At 39.3% G+C, this 20,718-nt stretch overlaps 1 protein-coding gene across 8 annotated transcripts in view; it reads right to left on the bottom strand.

Annotated features, from left to right (window-relative positions):
* Positions 1-20,718, bottom strand: part of FHOD3 (formin homology 2 domain containing 3) — a 389,282-nt gene that overhangs the window by 61,584 nt on the left and 306,980 nt on the right. For 5 of the 8 annotated variants that reach the window (XM_032689376.1, XM_032689370.1, XM_032689338.1 and 2 more), the window contains 4 exons: positions 18,905-18,955; positions 14,497-14,711; positions 7,489-7,800; positions 2,992-3,881 (listed from right to left, as the gene is read on the bottom strand). In XM_032689376.1, coding sequence (XP_032545267.1) covers positions 2,992-3,881; positions 7,489-7,800; positions 14,497-14,711; positions 18,905-18,955 — 1,468 coding nt within the window. The remainder of the gene's footprint in view (positions 1-2,991; positions 3,882-7,488; positions 7,801-14,496; positions 14,712-18,904; positions 18,956-20,718) is intronic. The other 3 variants (XM_032689383.1, XM_032689346.1, XM_032689362.1) reach the window with 2 other exon arrangements.

Below are 20,718 nucleotides of genomic sequence, written 5' to 3' on the forward strand. Positions count from 1 at the left end.
ACATGAATCAGCAAAATAATACTTTCATGCAGAACCAAGTGAATGACAGAAGGGCTGAACAACAAACATCTGATTCAGGTGTCTGCATGTTTTCATTTCTGTTCACAGAAGAGTAAACACTTTGAAGTACTTTGTCAAAATATGTGTGGTTGGTGGACTGAGAAGAAAGAAAATACTAGAGTGGCTTGGAGGGGCTAGTTGATCACTCTCTTTCTATTAAAAAATATAATGTCATGATCCTCTATTCTAGAAAATAAACATTCCGCAACTAAAGGTGCTCCACTAACTATAATCAATGTGCAAGTTGCCCAGTGTGGCATAAGTTTTCCTAAAAGCAAGAATCTCCCCTCCCAGCCCCAACCCCCCAAATCCTGTATTATATCCTACAATTTAAAATCCACTTTATTTTATTACAGTCTGTTGTGTTTAATGAAAAACTTCTCATGAGCCAGGAAGTAGCTGTTTATAGCTGTGTGTTGTGGAAATCACAGTGAAGGATTAGAAACTGGAGTAAAATTGGTTACAGCTGTATGAAAGAGCATATGCTCAAGAAAGAGCTAAGCCCCCCCCTTACACACCCTGACTTTGCCTTTCTTCTCATCCTTCTGGACTGTTCCTTTTCCATGCACCTACTTCCATCTCTTGCTATGAAATCTGGAGATCTGACTTTTGATTTGTTGCTCTACATTCTTTTTTTCAGCTGAACCAACTGAGCTGTGAGTCAGACTTTACGATATTATAGAATAAACCTGTTTTGGATTGCAGCCATTGGACAGGAGAAACTAGACACAACGGGGAATGTAATCCCTGGAAATAAACCAAGCAGTCTGGAAAAAGCGAGAGCTATCCTAATTTGAGTGTAATCTTCGTACCAAACCGTACAAGTCTTTTACGGATTCAGAGGTCTGCTTAATTATTCCTACTCTCACTTGATCTGAGGACCAACTCCTACTCTGTAAGATTTTCTAGTGTTCACCAAAACCAGGCAGGAGTTTCAGAAGTGTGCGTAGACTTCTACTACAGGACTCCTCGGTCCCCATTGTCTTCTCTACAGAGACAATGAGAGTTCTATGTCTGTGTTATGGGACGGGGTGGAAAGAGTGCCAAAAGTACAATGTCTCATGCAGAGAGCAGTTATTAGTCTCCAGGAGGAAAGCAGTCATCTAAATCATTCCTCAGACTTGCACTAATTTCAAAGAAACCTGCTCACTCATCTTCCAGCCAGGAGCCAAAAGCTGTGCCAAAGCATCAGGCAGGTTTGAGAAGCAAGTGTGAGGGAGGGAAAATGGCCAAGGGCAGTTTGGGAACACGCACAATGAGTGACTGGAAAAGTAAACAAGTCATAATTCCAACAATTTGACAATTTATCAAAATTTTGTGTGAGAATAAAAGATTAAGAATCAGCCAGAGTGATCCATTACAATACTGGCATTTAGCACAAAGCTAAATTTTGGAAATGGCAAATATGTCATCATTCCACATTCAATTCAAGGAATTAAATGTTTTATGGATCTAAGAAAATGCTCTCATTCCTTCCATCTATGAACCATCTGTGGCAGATTTGTATTTACGGGGAGAGAGATGAGGAGCAGCATGCCAAGACGTCACCAGCATTCCTTCCTCAGCAGAAAGGGAATTAGAGAGAGAAATTAATCTCAGCATTGGCTAAATGAACAATCAGCTGAATGTGTTTTTAAGGCTGCTACATCATACGTTTCAGATCTACATGCATCTGTGTCACAAAAAAGTTCAACTAAGAACAGTGATGGCAGGATCTACCTGAGCCATCTCTTTCTGTACCTGTTGTTTGCTAGGTACTTAGGGGCTTGATTGTTGAAATTACAATGTTTCCACTCGGTCAAGAAGATCAAGAATGAGTACTGAAAATTTTGAGTTAATAATACAGACAAGTGACCTGAGAACTTTTACTGTGAGATATCCAGACTCTCCAAATTTAGAGTAAACAATAACATCTATGATACATAACAGATATGACAACTTTCTCTAGCTAAAGAGAAGTAAAATATTAAAGGTGCTGACTGTTTTTTATGTCACTATAAAACATATAGGCACACAGAGAAAACACACAAGCAATTTATTTATTTTAAGAGAGATAGACTTTCTTACTAGCATCTTAACCAGAAAAAAACATTGTTTCCCTGATACCGATTATTCTGCTTAGAAGAAAAAGACTTTATATAGCCATGAAAAACAAATGTTGAAGCTAATAACTTTTTTAATGCTACTTCAAATTCCTACCAAATGTAACTATAAAAAGCTTCCTTTTGTTGTTGATTCTAATGTTAAACAGCCATGTCACCAGCCTTTGTGAATTTATTTTATAAAATACTGAGGAAGAGGGAATCCTAGCTAGAGAGGTATTTCCTGTGCCAGCTTCTATCCTAAAATTGCCACATTGCATAAATTAAGGATTTAATATAGGCCTGTTCACTAGTATAAAACAAAACCCCAACACCCCGGCAGAGTTTAGCTGTAAACTTGGTCCAGCTGATAATTCAATCCTTCAGAACAAAGCACACGTGTAGACTCTACACAGAAGATCCAGTTTGATACTCTAACCTTTCCACATAATGATTAGGAAAATATTACCAAGTAAAGAACTGCCAAATACACAGTTATGAGTCACCATGCTGTGACCTTCATATGAATGTAACAGAAAATATTTCAGAGTCCAATACCTAGTTTGGCACTCAGCTACGGACAAGGTAATGTAAAATTTCTTGGTATTTGCCTTCTGAAATGATATCCCACAACCGGTAGGTCTGAAACAGGAGGGCAGCTTGGCACGTACACCATCCTAGGCTCATCTCCTAACATCAGGCCATGGAATATCTTCTGTCATAGGCCAACCTAGAAACACATTCAGTAATTTCCACTGTTTTTATATAAACAACATAAATCATCTGGATCTAAGTCAGAATGAATACCAATACAATAGCAGAATAATAGCAAACTGAATACAAGCTGTACCTTTGTGACAGGCAGTTCCTTGGATTTAGACTCAAAGAGATGCTCCAGTTTGGAAGTGTCCACCTTAATGGGTTCCAGTTTCGACCACAGGAATTCTCTGCAGCGTTTGTTGTTTTTACACTGCCACTCAAATGGCCGTACCTCATTCCAAAACAGACGGATGGTTTTCTTCTTCTTTATAAATGCTGGCTGACCCCTAGAAACCTGGGGTGACCCTAAACCCTGAGGAGTGCTGAAGAGTGGAGGAGGAGCCAATAAATTAGCAGAGGGTGGAGGTGGAGGTGGACATCCAAACAAGGGGGGAGGTGGTGGAGGAGGCAAACCCAGAAAAGAAGGTGGAGGTGGAGGAGGGGGAACAAGGGAGTCCCCAGGACCCATATCCATGTCCAACACATCTACATCATCCTCCTCCCCCAAGTCTGTAAAATCCATGTCTTTGATTTTAAGTTCTCTAGGATTAGCCATGAGCTGATCCCAGATGTAATCAGATTCCTTCTTTGGCTGTGCTGGTGTTTTCTCGGGGACCTGTTCACTGATTTCATCTTCAGGCCCGGCTGTCCCCTTAGCCAGCTCACCACTGCTGAATTTTTCTGCAAAGGCTTTCACACTGCCTTGGTTTTCCAGATTTCCAATCTCCATCTTTTTGACACTTTCATCTTTGGCCTGCTTGGTGGCCTGAAGAATAGAGATCCTACTGGCTAGGCTAGTAAGTGACTCCTCACTTTCCTCCGTCTCCTTCTTTTCCTCCTTCGCCTCCAGCTCCTTCTCCTCTTCATCCTTGGGCTTTTTGTTATGCGCATACAGCATGTCCAACATAAACCGCTTGTTGTTGAGGATGTTGCTGCACTGCTCATTCACACCAGCATCCTGAATGGTCTGTGACCATGGACCTGCAATCACACACACAAAGATGGGAAGAGTCAAGGGAAAGAAGTCAGAGCACCAAGAACACACTTCAACCCACCAAAAAAAAATAACTTGGAGGACAGATGTACAATTAGTCTGAAACTGGGCAAGAAGTTACTGTGAAAATTTTGAAATAAGTGACTGTGCTGATATATGGCTTGATCTTGAGGGGTTGGAAGCAATTCTCAAAAAAGGAATGGGAGTAGAGAATAATGTGTAGCTAGCAAGGGACTCTATAACTCTCAGGATTTGAATGTTCAGGTTTCCCCTGAAATCTGTCAGGTTTCACTTTGTACTTAATACCCCAACTCATTTTACACATTGCATAAATTCTCATAACATTTAGTATTCTAGAATGGGGCTTAAATATCATGACAACAACACAAAATAGGTTATCATCGTACTCTTCACCTGGCCATAAACTAGAACCACCCCAGGAAAATTTCCAGATGAAAGAGATCTTCCCTGCCTGATATTAAGGTCGACATGCAGCTGCTTACTTCTCCTCCCACCCTGCTGGCTAGGGGAGGACAGCTTTCAGACCTGGCTGGTCCTCAGACCCCCTGGCTGAGGTTCCTGGGTACCTGGGCCATCTTTACAACACAGAATATTGGAATTGCAAAGTAGGCTGCATACCCAGGGTACAGCTGTCAGGGTAACTCAGTGAATATAAGCATGAGCAAGATTTTCAAAGTTCTTTATAATATGAGAACCTTCATATAATATTTTCAAATCAACCACTGTTACCCTCCCTGTTATAGAATGGTGTTGAAAGACTAATGTCCTTCCCACATCACAATCATTTAACATGTCACTGTAATAAAGCTTCATCTTTCTGACTACGGCTTTTCTCACCAATAATACACAAAATACCATGTTTGAGACAGCACCATAAATAACAAATTATAGTGGTCAAACTGTAAAAATATATGATGTAAGCATCTCTGTGACTATATTTCCCTGAATATAATACTGCTAACCAATGTGGACAATGTGTCTAAAAATTATGGTGCTTCATTTTCCAATGAGCATCAGTTGAAGTGATTAAACATGAACAAAAATAATTCTTCACACTTACTGTATTTCTAGTATGGAATTCCTTCTGTTCCCCATAGTCTTTACACATTTTATTAATACATTTTTCATAAACACTGTTTCTTTAATTTTTATCATTTTAGTTTGATTTCTAGCCTGCCTTCCTTTTGGGTCCTTGTGGTTAAAGATTTTCCTTTATATCTGTCAGTTACCCTTTTTCTTAAACTTCCATTTTATCTTTGTTTCTCCACGTATGCTCCCACCTTTTTCAATACTTTAGTGTTTTAAACATCTTTTACAGCTTCTTTTGTCAACGGAGTGGCTTTCTTACCACAACATCTACATCTTGTGCTCTGAGAAGGTGTCCTCTTGGGGAGATCTACATCCAGGGCCCCACAACTCCCCCCTAACCCCAACTCCCTTAAAATTACACCATGTTAAAGTGTAGGGCCTCACAGCACAAAGCGTATGGACAGCAATGACTCTCACCTCTATTCAGATCAACCTCTAAACAACATTTTAAAATGAGTTCAGAGGTTTAACCTCAGACAAAAGAAAGACTTTTTTCAACAACGGATACAACCTACTTTCCTGCAGGTGGCTTGACTGCTTCAATTACCTGCTCATTTTTCTTCGAACTTTATCCATGGGTTTGCTTTCTTATCAATACTTGTCACCTGAGGTAGTCTCTTAAGTTTGTCTCTGAGGTAGTTTCACTAGACAACATGACTAGACAACTTCCCCACACCACAGATTCTACCCAGCTGTGCCCTCACAGAGGATTTCCCCCTACTCCCAGCCTTTCCTTAAAAGATGTTCATGATTGCCCCTAAGATCCTCTCTACAAATCCCGCATTGCTAGGTGGGATCCTCCAAGATTTAATTTCTTTGCAAAACTGCTCATCAAAATTCCCCCAGACACAAACCCTAATTTGGGTTCCCCAAGTTCAACTCCATCTGTCCTAGCTGATCAATGATCACTGCTGTGAAGACTCTTGCTACCTTGGTGGCTCCTTCTGCCCTCCTCTCCACAGGTAAAACTTTGAAATACCATTGGGGAAACAAGGCCTCTTGGAAGCCAAATTCGTCAGGATGGCTAATGAAGGAGGAGCCTGCACCAAGGGCTTTATTCCTTCGTCCTTAATGCATCTGGGCAGAACCAATGAGCCACCTCATAAACGGCAAACTGCTTGTTGGGAATGTCAGAACTGCTGGAGAAAGTGCTCTCATTTGCTTTCCAAATCTCCTCATCTACTAGAGAGCAAACAATTCACCACATGAGACCTCCTGCATAGCACTAGAGAATAAGTCTTTGGTCTACTGGTAGTCTAGGTCAACTATCTTGGACTACATCACAGTGTAACAACATCCTTCATCTCTCATACCTCCCCTGCCTTTCCTACTGATATACCCATCTGCATCTTTTATGAGTACAATTTACTAATTGTAAATTAGTATAATTAATTAACTTTATATTGGTCCTGGTTGAAAAGAAATTAGGTATCAAACTGAGGACAAAATTCATGAATGTTTCCCCGAAATAAAAGTGACAAGTTTAAACATGAACAGTTCAATCTGACAGTTCATCTCTGTGAGGCATGCCTTGTGATTCAGAGTTATCCCTCTTCTTTCAGGAAAGATCAAGACTATTTCACACTTTGAAGCACATTTTGTTTTCTTATCAAGAATTTAGAGAACTTAGGAAAAGGCCCTCCATTGTTGAGTCTGAGGAAAACTTGGGAACCAAATGCCCTACTTACATTACATTCCTTTACTTCCCTATTAAAAAAGGAAAAGAGTGATAAAAAAATTCAAAACCTGCCTTTTATTCCCTCCCTGCCTGGGCTGCATGACAAACTCTGGTTAACATTATCTCTCTGGGCAGAAAGTTGGTTCTTAAAGTGTTTTCTAGGCTGTGCCTTTAGAGGCATCTGATGGGATATCTGACCAGAATCCTTCATCACAACAGAACTAGTCTTTTACAGACAAGGTATATTTCACGTGACTCCTCCACATGAGCAAAAGATGGCCACAGCCCAGACTTATCTTCAGCAGCTCCTGTGTATCTCTCTCAGCTATCTGAAGCCTAACCATGACAGAAGAACTCAAGGAAAGGAGCAAACACCCCAGCCCTCACTGCTCTTCCTCTTCCACTAAAAGGATAAGAAAAGGTATTTGGCCTCTCACAACAAATCATGTTAGCACAGCCCCTTGTTTCATTGATTTATGTGTTGAAAATCCAACTAAATTCTATAGGAGCTGGAGATGCAAGTTGCTGCAATGGTGATTCAATAGTTAATATATTAATCTTAGGATAAGAAAATAGTCTCGAATTTAGGGAAATTTAATTTCATCAAGGCCCTATTGTCCCTCAAACATAGAAACCTCAATAAAGCCTGTGGATGTCCAAGCAGAGAGTAGACAAGACTTGGCCATGGTGAAGAAAGTCTTATATAGGTGCAAAGGTCTATTAGGTAATTAACACAAGATCAGAGCTGCTAATTTAACATTTTTTTCCACCAGAAACCCTTCATTATTGAAAAAGTTTCACTTTACCAGTTTCATTGTCACTGGTTAACTTGTCCTCTCTCTCTTCCCTCTCTAAAGTGCTGCTTGCTGAGGATATACTGGATGCAGAGCAGTTGTCTTTTTCATTTACTTCCTCATTCTGCCTCTCTTTTTCACTGAGTATTGCACTTTCTTCTGGCTCTCTCTCTGGTCCTTGTTCCACCTCACTCTCTGGTCCCACCTCTGTAGCCTCTATTTCCTTGGATGTCTCCGTTCCCTGCTTGGCCTCAGCCTCAGCCTCCTGCTCTGGTTCTGGTTCTGGTTCTGTCTCTGTCTCTGGTTCAGGTTCACTGGCACTCACTGGTGGAGAGAACAATGGGAGAAAGAGATTCACTTAACAACAGAGTTGTCTCAGGCTCACCCCTCTAAGCGAGAGTGACATGAGAGTTGTACAAGTGCCTTATGGAAAGAAAATAAAAAGCAAGTCCACAGCATTGGTAGCACCCGACTGATGGATGTTGTGTGACGACAGCATTGCTTGTGAAAGAGGCCTGGCAAACCCCCTCACTTGCTGTCTGGAGCCAGCCCACTATTTTTATACATACTTCCACAGCTGCAGTGTTGGACTCACACAAGGATTTGAACAAACCAGTAGAAAATGGGCATCCCACCTGAGCATGAGATTGACAACTCAGTGCCTAGACAGAGCCAGAAAAGAAGAGATCTTTTGAAAAACAAAAAGGAGGTAGACTGTGGCTTTTGATTGAATTTTCTGTGGGTTCTGGAAGAATTCTTTTTTCGCCTGATGAGGAACACTTCAACAAAAAAAATATAAATATTAGTTTTAATAACACAGTTGAATGTCACAGTCTTGAAATGGCACTGTCACACATTTGGCTGACAAAAACCATATGTTTTTTCATGCACATTTACTTCAGAATAGCCACTTCAAAACTGCACAAAGTTTGGCATATAGCACAGATTCAGTTTCCAGTTGTTTGGCATATGGCACACGATGAGCTTTTTATCAGTTGGCACACAGCAAACCCTGTTGATAGTACACTTGGTTTCTTTTTCCCTGCTTTATCACTGACAGTGAAATTAATTCATTCACCTTTAGGGTTTTTAGCTATAATAGCAGATTTTCACATGCAAATATTCTCTGCATGCTTCAAAGAAACTGAACAGCATCCACACATATTCACATCGAGCAGCTCACAATTTTCTGAAAACTGGAATGGCCATGCAAAGAATGGCAAAAATGGGCATGCATGTTAGTTCTGCATACTTCCCCAATTCCCTGTGTACTAAATCTTGTTTTGGGTGGCTGAATTATAATGATCAAGTCATACTTGTTTTGTCCCTCTGTTAACTATTTTTCCTTATAATATTTGAAAGCCAAAACAATGAAGGTCACAATGCTTTCCTAAGCCTGCTTAATGTTGCATGACTATCCTATTTTCTGAGAAACCCACACATAGAATAGTGACTTCTAACAATACCCGTGCCTATCTTTACAATAACACATATGTTTTTAAACTAGCTTTCAGTAAGGCATCTTCAGTACCATACTATTTCACTTAATTTCATATAATTTAAGGGTAAAAAACTGCAAATAATTTTTTGTCTCTGACTTCACTTTAGCTAAGCTTCTGCACTTCAATAACTGGTTTTAAAAGTGTAATTAGAAAAATAACTAGACATGCATATATAATACATTTATATAAAGGAAATGTACACATAGTGTATTTAATATATATCCCATGCTCACTCAAATCCCTCTAAGATGTTTTAAAACACTTCCAATTAGAAGTTTAACTTTCTCTCTCTTCTACACAGAGAGCATCTAACAGTCTAAAATTAGATATGCAAGCACCCCTGCACGTCTTGTTTCTCTAAATGTACCGTATCTATGACTGTACCCTGGACACTCCTTAGGAGAGAATCAAAATTATAGAAGGCTGTCAAGAAGTTGCCAAACACTCCAAATCCCAGCGTGTGTTTCTCACCACAGCTGTCAATGTGTAGGCATAGTACAAGAGTATTTTTAAAGTCAAACCAAGATTTGAACATAACTGAGATGGATGCTTACGCATCTTTCAAGAGTTCCTGGAATTAACATGGTATGGTAGCATGAAAGACTCTCACCTTGCCATGCTGCAATTGTACATACATACAAATGTCACCAATTAATCCATGAATAATCATAATAATCACAATAATGTCTAAAAACAAAGACCATCATGCAATAACCATAAAGGTCCACTCCAGCAGCTCAGGTGGAGAAAGAAGCTGACTAAAATGTGGCCAGGACTGCTAAGGTTTATTGTATATTTGTCATCATGAAGCTATGCTGAAGATTCAATATGAAAAAGTCAGGGGAGATGTAAGAAATGTTTGATAAAATTAGAATGTTCGAAAGAATTCTAGATACTCTTCTAAGAAGGAATATTCCACACACATCAGAAAGATGTAGTAACTTATCAGAACCTAACACATAACAAAGTGTAAAGAGCAATATACTGACATAGGCTGCTCTTTCAAGTTCAAGGAGTACCAAAATCTAAGCACTTCTAGAACAAAACAAGGGTACATTGACACTGATTTTGACAGCCTCTCTCTCTTTAGGGATAACATCAAACAATCCACCTATAACTCGAATCACTTATAAATAGTGACCTAAGTCCGGTAGCATTTCCCTTAAAAAGCAGCGCAAAAATCAAATCTGTCAGCAAACACTGTCAGGAGAACAAAGCCAGCAAACTAGACATGTGTCCCATCACTTGCATTTCCATCAATATAATCCATTGTGGTGATATTAGTGAGAACTTCTAAAGAAGTTAAAAAATACAGTTCTCAGTGAATGCTTGGTGGTGGCCTATTTGAAATGAGCTCAAACTTTCAGTCCCATGTCTACTGGGTCCATTTTCACACCAGAGAAAACACTAAGTGTTAACCTTACAGGTGGCAAGAGAAATCCCCTCTCTGCAGACTTCTGCTGGTGGAGAATGCAAATATTCAGGGAAGCAAGCACAATCATATCAAAAAGCAACAACAGCAAAGAAGGTGTGCCTGAGATGTTAAGAAGCATGATACCTTAATAAGCAACAGGTACATATATATATATATATATATTTTTTTTTTTTTAAAACCGCAATTCTTACACATACATTGTTCTTAAAACCTAAACTGGGATTGTCAGATTCAGTAGGAGAGGTAATCTCTTTTCACTTGCATATACTGTTTTTAAGATTTTTCTTAAGGCTTAGCTCCACTCCCTGCACCCATTAAAACAAATGACAAAGCTGAGGTTTTTAAATAGGCAGAGTTTTATTTGCAAACAGATTAATCAGGAGCAGAAAAACTGAACATGGCTTTCAGGATCAATTTTTGAGTCATTTTCCGACTTCTTTTTTTTCTGACAGAATTTAATCTCTAAAAATGTATTATTGGAAAAAAATGTGAGGACTTTTTTGAAGAATGAAATCTCCCAGAGAAGCTGTATAACTTCATCACTAAAAGAGACAGTAACCAAGTCCTTCAACGAATGTGTAAAAATTTTGTTGTTTTGAGAGACAGTGTAATCTCCATCTTCTGACATTTTCAAGACTTGGTCACATTAAGTGCTAGCAACCTGATCTGCTATGATGTGATCAGATGTTGGTGACAGTCCTCTTTTGAGTGAGAGGTTATAAAAGATAGCAAGCTGTTCCCTTCTGAAAAGCATGGCTAAGAACTTATAATGAACATAAAGGACACGGACATTTCCTTTAATACTTGTTTCCTTTAATACTTTAAAGCAGACACAAGATGTTGTATCCTGCTGATAAGACCTCAACCCTCCAGTCCTATAAGCCCTCTGAGAGAATAAATATCCCTCTGGGCCCACATCTAATCCCCTGTTAGGGTAATTGATTAGGCAACAACATCCTCATCTATTTTCTCTGCTTCCTATTTGTAGCTGTGAGATTCAAGTGTCTCTTGAGGACACATACAGTAAGACTGGAGATGCTATGCCTACCCAAGACCCCTTGGTTCAATTGCTCAGGCATCGCGTAAGGTCTTGTCTCCCTTCAGTTCCTCTGGCATAGGATTCCTCTTCCTCTGAATTCTGCAGGGACTCCTGTCTTTCTCCACCCCCACTCTAATCTTTTCCTCCCATTCTTTGTGATGGTAAGAACTAGTGCAGAGTGATCAAGAGTAGGGAACTGGCTCTTTCTTGACGCAGTCAGAAACGATCCTTCTTTGTTCCCCACCTCTACAGTCCTCCTCTGACTTTCTGTGTCATAGTTCCTTTGGCTCTACAACCGGAGCTGCATTGGCCCCACTGTGTTCTCATGCTCTGGTGCTTCCCCACCTGCAGAAAGGCTGTCACCAGTCATGCTTTGGGGAGTATTTGGACCTTGCTCAGCTACCAGTATGTTCAGAAGGTCTCCTGCTGGCCACCATGTGCACTTGGATTGGCCTGCTTACTTCCTCAAATGTTAAAAAAGCTGCTCTTCTCAGAGAAGTGTTCACCTGCCATTTCTTTGTGAAGTGACTTCAGAGATGTCTCAGTTATTGTTGCTTTTCCTTTACTGTATATGCACACTTCATAAAATATTGTCCAATAAAATTACAAAAGAATAAGTAGCTGCTCTGAAAAAAAATACTAAGTTCACTTTGCAGTTATGGGACTGCCTTCATTTCCTCTAAATGCCATACCCCAAGTTTTACAAGAACAAGTCTTACAAGACTTGATTGCTTTAGTGGAACCAATTGTTTTATATGAGAAAACACTTCAGCTCAATAAATCCAGATTTTTATATTGGTTAATGATACAGAGACGTTTCACAGTGTGAGACAAAGTTCCACAGACAGAATCTATTTCCTTCTTAAGACCAGTAGATAGTGGATGGCCACAGGATACTTCAGCACAAATGGAATAAAATAAATCTGACTTTGAAAATCTGTAATTGTTTTGCTAGTAGATGAACACACTTTCCCTTAGACTTCAGGTTCTAAATTCTGCAGATGAATATCACACATCATTTAACACCGGTCTTGCAGAGTCTTTGGAGCATCCTATGCACAGAGACAAGGAAGTGTTTTCCTTCTGCAGTTTCATCCTTGCTTAGGAAGATGATGACCCATGTTCAAAGCAACTGCTTGGGGTGCAAATAATCTGACTTTTGTCCATGGCTCTATTTCAGCTTTTCTACAACTGGCTTAAGCAAGTTAATGCTTCAGTTTCTCTGTCTATGAAGTCAGACTCAGAACACTTCCCAAGTGTTTTGAGATTTTAAAATTGAGATTTCAATTCATTATGGAGCATAATGGAGTCAGATAATAAATAGAGGCCAGGTCTATATTAATCCTGCCAGCCATTGGCTGATATCCAATAATCTGACCACTTCATCTGGAAGTGCCCTGCCCACATGCTCATTACTTCCTATGACCTTTCCAATACTTTTGGTAGGCCTGAAGAAACACTCATTCTCCATGCACAGATCCCATTGAAGTATGTAGATTTCAGGCCTCTGTTCTGGTTCTGTCCTGGCTATCTGCCTGCAGCTGCTGGAAGCTTACCCTGCCCCACCCATATACTCTCTCCTTATGGTCCCTTTGCCAGGCTTCCAGGTGCTGCCCTCCAATGCCTACAGATATTGCCAGGAGTTTGATAGGACATCAGTAGAGATGTCCTATCTACCCACGTGTTGATAGCTTTGCCATATTCTGGCTGCCTGAAGTTGCCCTGTACACCTGCTCTAAATGTATTCTCCAAATGGATTGCGCTGCTCCATTTCATGCTGCAATTTTTTTTTATGCTTCCAGGAGAAATATGTTAAAATAATCATCATAAAAGAGATACTTGCTCCCTACCCAGCTCTGAAATCCTAATGGTGGAAAAATCCAGCTTATTTGCTCTAAAAGCAATATTACACTGAAATAAAATGCGTGTTTGGATGTTTCTGACTATCAGAATTGGAGGAAAATATCCATGTTTTTTAGGTTGAAATTATTCCACTGAGACTCTTAAGGTTCCTAACAAGAAAACTGGAGAGTAAAATTGGGAAAATATATAAGACTAAATAAAATAAACTTCACCTACTTAGTACAGTGAGGATAAACATATGCAACATTCAGTATTTGTAACTTTTTATTAAATTGCCTTGCTTTATAGCATGCTACCAGCCATAACACTCAATAAAAACAAGCAGTGCAAGTTACAAATGCATTAATCACCAATAGCGTGTAGCAGGAAATCAAATAAAATAAAAATGAATGATGGTGACAATTTACCCTCAACATGCATTTTAGCTCCCAGTGTTAATGCAACATCATGTGGTGCAAATATAAATCTGTATGGTGGGTTTTTTTGAGGACTGAAGGAGAGGTATATGATGCAAGTGGCGGAATGACGTGCACACGCAAAAAACATTGCTCTGTACACCAATAAATTATATGACAGCAAACCAACCGTGCAAACACTAGTTATACTTTCTTTTTTTCTAATTGTCTGTGGTTTCTTTTAAGTCCTTTATGACTTGTGCTACAATTTTAAGTGCTTTTTTTGGTGTTAAAAATAATCAACACACTCCCCCTGCCTTCAATTCAAGACCTTTTCTGTTTGCCCCATTCAGCCTGTGCTCTCCTGGAAGGTTATTATAATCTTGGCATTCATCTGTTGCATTTCTTTCAGAGAATCCACATAAGCAAAATCCCTTGGCAGGAATACTGTTTGTCTAGCATTCAGTAACTTCTAATATATAAGGAACATGAAGCTAAAATTAAGACCCTCTGTATTCTGTATTTTCTAATTATTCCATTTTAATAGCAAAAGACAATGATCGTATTAATCATAGCAACAGCTAGCAGTGTATTCAGATTAAATGACATCTGAATCAATGCAAAAAAAAGAAAGAAATTTAGGAAGACAGGATGAAACAATGTAAGACCCTTTACTTTGGCACCTCACAGATTATATTCTTGCACTCAAGCATCAAAAATCAGCACTATCACAAGAGAAACTGTGATAAACCCACCATGTTTAACTCTGCTCTCCTTTCCACTTACCTTCTGAGGGCTGAGGGGTCCCACAAGGGGTGGAAGGGGTCTTCAGCTCTTCCTGGGACTCTATGGATGCTGGGCTGACACACTTGGGTACAGGTGAGGATGGAGCTGAAGGAGATCTCAGGTTCAAGGACAGCTCACTTCTGCCTCGGCTTACACTCCGACTCTTCAGCTCCTTCTCATACTCCTCTGCTGCCAACTTCTCCAAGTATTTGTATCTGAAAGTTAAATTCCAAAGGGTTTCCGTAAAGAAAAAGAAATCTGTGGCTGATGCTTGTTTATGGATGAAACACCTGCAGAGACTGAGCTGACTTCCTGACACAAGGGGTACAGCATTAAACTGCCTGCCTGCTCAATCTGCCAAAAAGTGCACACCAAAGTAAAGACTACTGCCCTGAAAAACATTAAATTTCTCATTACAATACAAAAGCAAAAACCAGCAGAGTTAAAGAACCTTTAGATATAGTATTTTGTCTGCATAGTCCTTCCCCTTTTGGAAGCATTTGTCTGTCCTGTTTTTCACTCTCCTCCTCCTCCTCCTCCTCCTCCTCCCCCCAGCCCTCCCTCTTCCAAAACTAAAACGGGAGGGAAAAAAAACAAAAGAAGAAAAAAACCCTCCAAACCAAGAGCTCCTTAATACTGATGCAAATTGCCAGTCTGAGACTTGCTGTAAGGAGAGGACAATGCAGCAGACAAAAACCGATCTACCTGAAAATAACACCAATAATAATCCACGTTTGGATTGACTATCTAAAGACTCTGAACCTGCTTCTATTTGCTCAGAGAGCAATGCACTGGAATTCACTTTGTTCTCTCCAGACCCTACAATGGAAAGTTTTCTTTTTTTTATTCTAAAAAATTTCTCTGTCGGACTCAGACATCCAATAGCTTGTACCTGACGTCACATGTAGTTTATTCATCAAAGTCACTTTAAAAGAACAAAGATACATCTGTTTTGCATTTTAGGCAGGCAGAACTCACTAACTGTTTATTAAGACCAGCTACCAATCATATTCTTCATAGTGTGCTTTATACATTTCGACCAAAATAACTTTGAAATATGTGCCTCTTCCAGATGTCTGCTAATTTTATCCACCATTATTTGCTAAGGAATAAATTTATGAATGCAGCTGGATCGGGCTTTAGACTGTTTGCCTTACCCACAAGTGAACTGTTAAACAGGTTAATTAAGACTACTACTTATGTCTCTGAAACACTGTGGTCATCCTCCTATAACCCAGTGTTGTAAACACTTCATAACAGGGAACACCTCTCCTCCCCCCTTCTGCCTCACTGACAGCCTGAGTTAGTGTATGAGGGTGCACTAAAAAGCAGGCAGGGTAAAGAAGTCAGCCATATGTGGTAACAAACATGCTTAATACATATGGTAGCCACACACACATGCACATTTGCAAACATCCATATAGAGCATAGAAATGTGTCTTTGAAGAGCAGTCCTTGCGTTTTCAGAGGCAATTTGCTTTATTGCAAACAGCAATAATGAAGAACAAACTCATTTTCTTTTATTCCTCCAGAGGTATGCACAGGCTTTGAACAAATTCTGCAAGAAAAAGAACCCCTACAGACTCTGGATGAAAATATAACAAGCTACATACTTGTATGGTTATAAAATAGGAACTGTTTACAGTTCTAACATGAAGCCAATTCTCAAGACTGAATTTTGCCTTTTCAATAGAGGAGAAAGCCTTTCACATCAGTGTGATGTGTTGTTACTATTCCTTTTAACATTGGTCCCTTACACCTTCTGTCTCCTCACAAGTAGAGATGGGGCTTCAGACTCACGAAGAGTCATTCCAACTGATCACTTAAACCAAACAGGTACAGCCCAGCTGGCTGCTGCTGAGGGGGGTTTTGCAGTTTGCCAACAGACTACAACAAAGATCTGGATGTATTCTTCTATAATGGGGGGAGCTCTTTTTCAGCTGTTTTAACATTTTAGGTTCTGTAGCTGTGTGCTGCACAGTCAACCAGCAAGGCAGAGGAGGCAGAGGACTATCATCAAGAAGTGCCTTCTCAAAAAGTATCTGATTATTACACTGAAAGAAAAAAGGGAGCCAGAACAGCAACTCCAATGACAGTACATCAGCATAAGTAGTTATCAAATGGGAACCCTAATAATCAGATATAGCAATTTAACTGAGAAATAAAAAAATCATTCAAGAATTCTTATTAACACTTCACACTTGATAAATTACATTATTTAGGTTATTTTTTGTTTCTGACCAATATCTTAGCAGTGAATGAATGCCAGCATCAAATATGCAAGGTCCAATGCTGAAGGAGTTGAAAGGATGAGCTACCATACCTCTGCTTTAGGATTGACACATTGTCTCTGCATATGCTGCCATATTCTTTTAAATTATGGGAACCTTCAGACATCATCACACCTCTGCTGACTTTTCTCTATAGATAATAATCCAAAAGTCTGTGGGCTATCCACGTGGTATTCCTAATGAATGTGACACTGCACTTATCATCTTTGAGTAGATGAAATTATCATTATGAGTTCTCTAATCTCTGAGCAATACCAAGTGCAACTTAAAATGTTTATGTACCAACAAAGTAATGGGGTGGAGAGCATTTGAGCTGTACCTCACACTAGAGAGGACTTGGAAGCTCACCTTTCCTGGTTTTATTTTTTAATTACCACTAGAAGACACCCAGCCAAGCAAAGTAAAAAGGCCTCAAACCATAGAACAGCAAGAACTGAGGTAACATACAAACCAGTTTTTAATTAGGATTTTAGGCACCTTAACTATAGGATTTTCTTACAGGCTATACATTCTCCTAAAACAAGTCAAGATGCAACTTCCTATAGGAAATGAAACTTCATTTGTGCAAAGGTATTTATTAAAAAAGTAGTTACATAATGCCAATGTAATGGACTACTGGTGCAAGACTTCACTTGCAGGTTTCTCTGATATTTATGTGCTTCAAAGCAAATATATGTCTTTCCTCCTTATGAGTAAGAACCGATAGTTTAACATTCTAGTTCAAAAGAGCCCTAAGGATAAAGAAACATTCCTAATGACTAGTGAAATTGTCTCAGACTGCACAGCAGTGATGCCCTGCTGGTGAACACTTCCCCAAAAATACTCCACTTGGCATGTTCCCTGACAACGTGAAAGTTCTGGAGAACTTGTTTCTAATTTGTTTCAAATCTTGCGATGAGCATGCTTGCTGAAAAAGGTTTTACTCAGTTCAGATCAGTGTTTCATGCTTGTGTGCTCACATGCCTTTCACTTCAGAAAATGCTGTAAAACTGAAAGGACAAAGGAAAGGCCATCCACCTTTTCTTACTCCTAGAGATGTCAAAATAATGTTTTACTATTAGCTACTTCAGCCACAATAGATAAGACTTCAGTCTGCAGAAAAGAACTATCATCTCCTGTCTGATGATTTTGTGAAAAAAACCCACAAAAGTAACCAATAAAAAACCCCCAAAATACAGCAACACAATGATTTCTGAGATGGCTGCTCTCTTATCTTGATAACGTAATTCCAATTCTTGACAGTTCAAAAGTATCTCCAGAGAATAATCTCTAGATGACCATATAAGCAGAACCGAAGCACTCTGGATGATTTTTCATCTCCTTTTTGTACAGTAACTTGCATATTTTCCAGGTAAAAACAAGTGCTTCCTCCAGGCTGTAATTACTAGCAGAGGTAGAGATGAAGCTACTGAAAGGCAAAGGTCTTTAGTTGAGTATTCCTTGAAAAATGTGCTTTCATAAGCACAAAGCTCTGAGCCTAGCCCAGAGTTTCTAAACTATTTAATTGAATTTAAAAAAACTGAAAAAACCTCCAAACCCTCAGTCCCTTTAAATATGCTATTTAAATAAAACTAAAGCAATGTCCCAATGACAAATACTACTAAGCTTTGTAATTTACTCACTGATGTTTAGAGATCAGCAAGAAAACTTGGCTCTGAAAGATAAAAATATGCTGGGAGTGGGTCAGAACCGTTTCCATTGGTCACTGCAGTTTTGCAATGCTTGTGACCCCATTTTCCTTTATCCTCAGTTGCCTTTTCTGACCCTCCAGAAAGCTTGGGACCCACTGAGTGAGAAAGATAGGCTTATTCAATTTACAACTCTATGAAATTTGGGCAAATTTCTGAGGCAAATGGGGTAAGCTTATTTCCCACACAAATAGATAAAAGATAATCAATCATTCTTATGCATTCCAGTCCCACTGCTCTTCATTTATTGCTGTGCTTACAGCTGGACTTAATTCTCCTCTTTAATTTAACAACTTCTTTCTTATAGGAGTCTTTTGGAATAAAAGTGTTCTGTGCAAGAAGAATTAAAAATGTAAATACATGACAGATCCACAGTAAGGAGTAAAGTGCAAACAACCAAAGGGAAGGATGCATACACTATATACAAACCTCTCTTCTCTTGCTTGTCTTAGCTCTTCTCTTTTGTCTAAATAATCGCGGCTAGAAAGAGAATTACAGTAAATTGCAGCAGAAACAGAAGAAAAAGGTAAGTAGTAGAAGTATAAGTACAGAAACCGAGAGCAGTACAAACAAGCTGGTCAGATGTAACAAGGGCTGTTGTTGACAAAAAATGTTTGGTTTTGTAAAAATGGCTGAAAAATGTGTGTCTACACTTATCTACGAATACATCCTAGATATGTGACACCAAATATGCAGTTCGGAAGATCATTAAAAGTAATTATATAAAAACCTCAAGAACTGAAAAATTTGGAAGTATGCTTTGAAACCTGGCATCTGAAATTAGACATGATGAACCGCACCTAATGAGCAGGCACATTAGTGGCAATTAAACCATTCCGCATTTGTTCCATCTTAGAATGTCCCAAAAGAGTGACTACAGCACCTGGCAGGCTAGGCCAAGACAGGGAGCATACTGTATATCAGCCTTCCTTAGCAGGCACCTTTCCTCAGTGTGTTTTAGTTGCTACAGTTGGAAACAGAACAGTAAACTGGCTTTACAGAGTAGGACAACTCTTTGTTCTTAGAAAGTGTGTGCGGGATTATTGGAGAGATAACAACTTTTCACTTCTTCATTTTTTCACCCTGAGTTTTAGATACAAAACTTTTATGTCAGCTGCTGCTCCTGCAGCAACTCAAGTAACCCACATATTTAGCTTTTGCCAAGTCAACTTTGCTGGATGCTTGAGCACTATGATTTCAGGCAGGCCTGCCACATCCACAAATGTGGATGCAAATTTAACTCGGGCAGCAGAACCTAGTAAATGCCCAGCCTGCCTTGATACTACAGCAAGAGAGTTTCTTACAATATATTTTTAATATTTTGTTGAATCTGGTAGACAAAATTGTTGAGACCTTCACCTTATCTGTTAAATTCTTTCACAGTAACTTGAGAGTACCAGAAAGATTTTCAGAACTACTTCTTTTATAAATAACCACTATTTTTTCTCTCTATATTGTGTCATCCAGTGAATTACTTATCATTTACTATACCAATAGCTATCAAACATCTGCTTCTAAGTGGTCTTCAAAAGTCCATTAACAGGGAACACAGATTACTGTTTCAGGCTATCTCCACATGCTTTAAATCCTGAACTGGTTATACTTTTATCATATTTTCAGAGTATTTTAGGAAATCTTCAGCAGGCAAATTTTAACATCACTCTTTGACCTCTGAAAACTTTTGCCCTTTCCTACAGCTGAAGAACAGTCATTGAATTTCAGGACTTATTGTTCTATATATGCAGTGGGTACAATTGTCCTTCTACTGAGAAAAAAGTTTGGTCTGGAAAGCATTCCTTTAGTTAGCAATAGCTTATGAAGCTCTTTAGCATCTCTCCTAATCCTCCAGCTCTTTCATAACTGGTGATGCTCTCCTTTAAATTATCCTCAATTTGTCAGTGATGATGCCAGAACCTAGTGCAATGTTCTCAAGGCAGAATTGGAAAGAATGAGATAACAAATGAGTCATGATGGTAAATCCAGTACTGCTCACGAGTTTAAAGACTGTGAATTGCAAGTGCTATTTTTAATCAAAAATACATCTTCAGAGTCTGGGTTTCTAGCCAGACTGATGATATGATAATGCAATCCCAAGAACTCTTATGAAACTATCCGTGACTGCTTGCTGTGGCTTTGTCCTCCTCCTGCCAGACTGTTTAATCAACTGTGGGATGCTGTGTGTCTGCAAATTTGGTGGCTTTGGAGACCCCCTGGTCACAGAACTCAAATCTGGAAGATGAAAA

This window comes from Chiroxiphia lanceolata, chromosome 1 (assembly GCF_009829145.1).
Source record: "Chiroxiphia lanceolata isolate bChiLan1 chromosome 1, bChiLan1.pri, whole genome shotgun sequence".
Taxonomy (NCBI): Eukaryota; Metazoa; Chordata; class Aves; order Passeriformes; family Pipridae; genus Chiroxiphia; species Chiroxiphia lanceolata.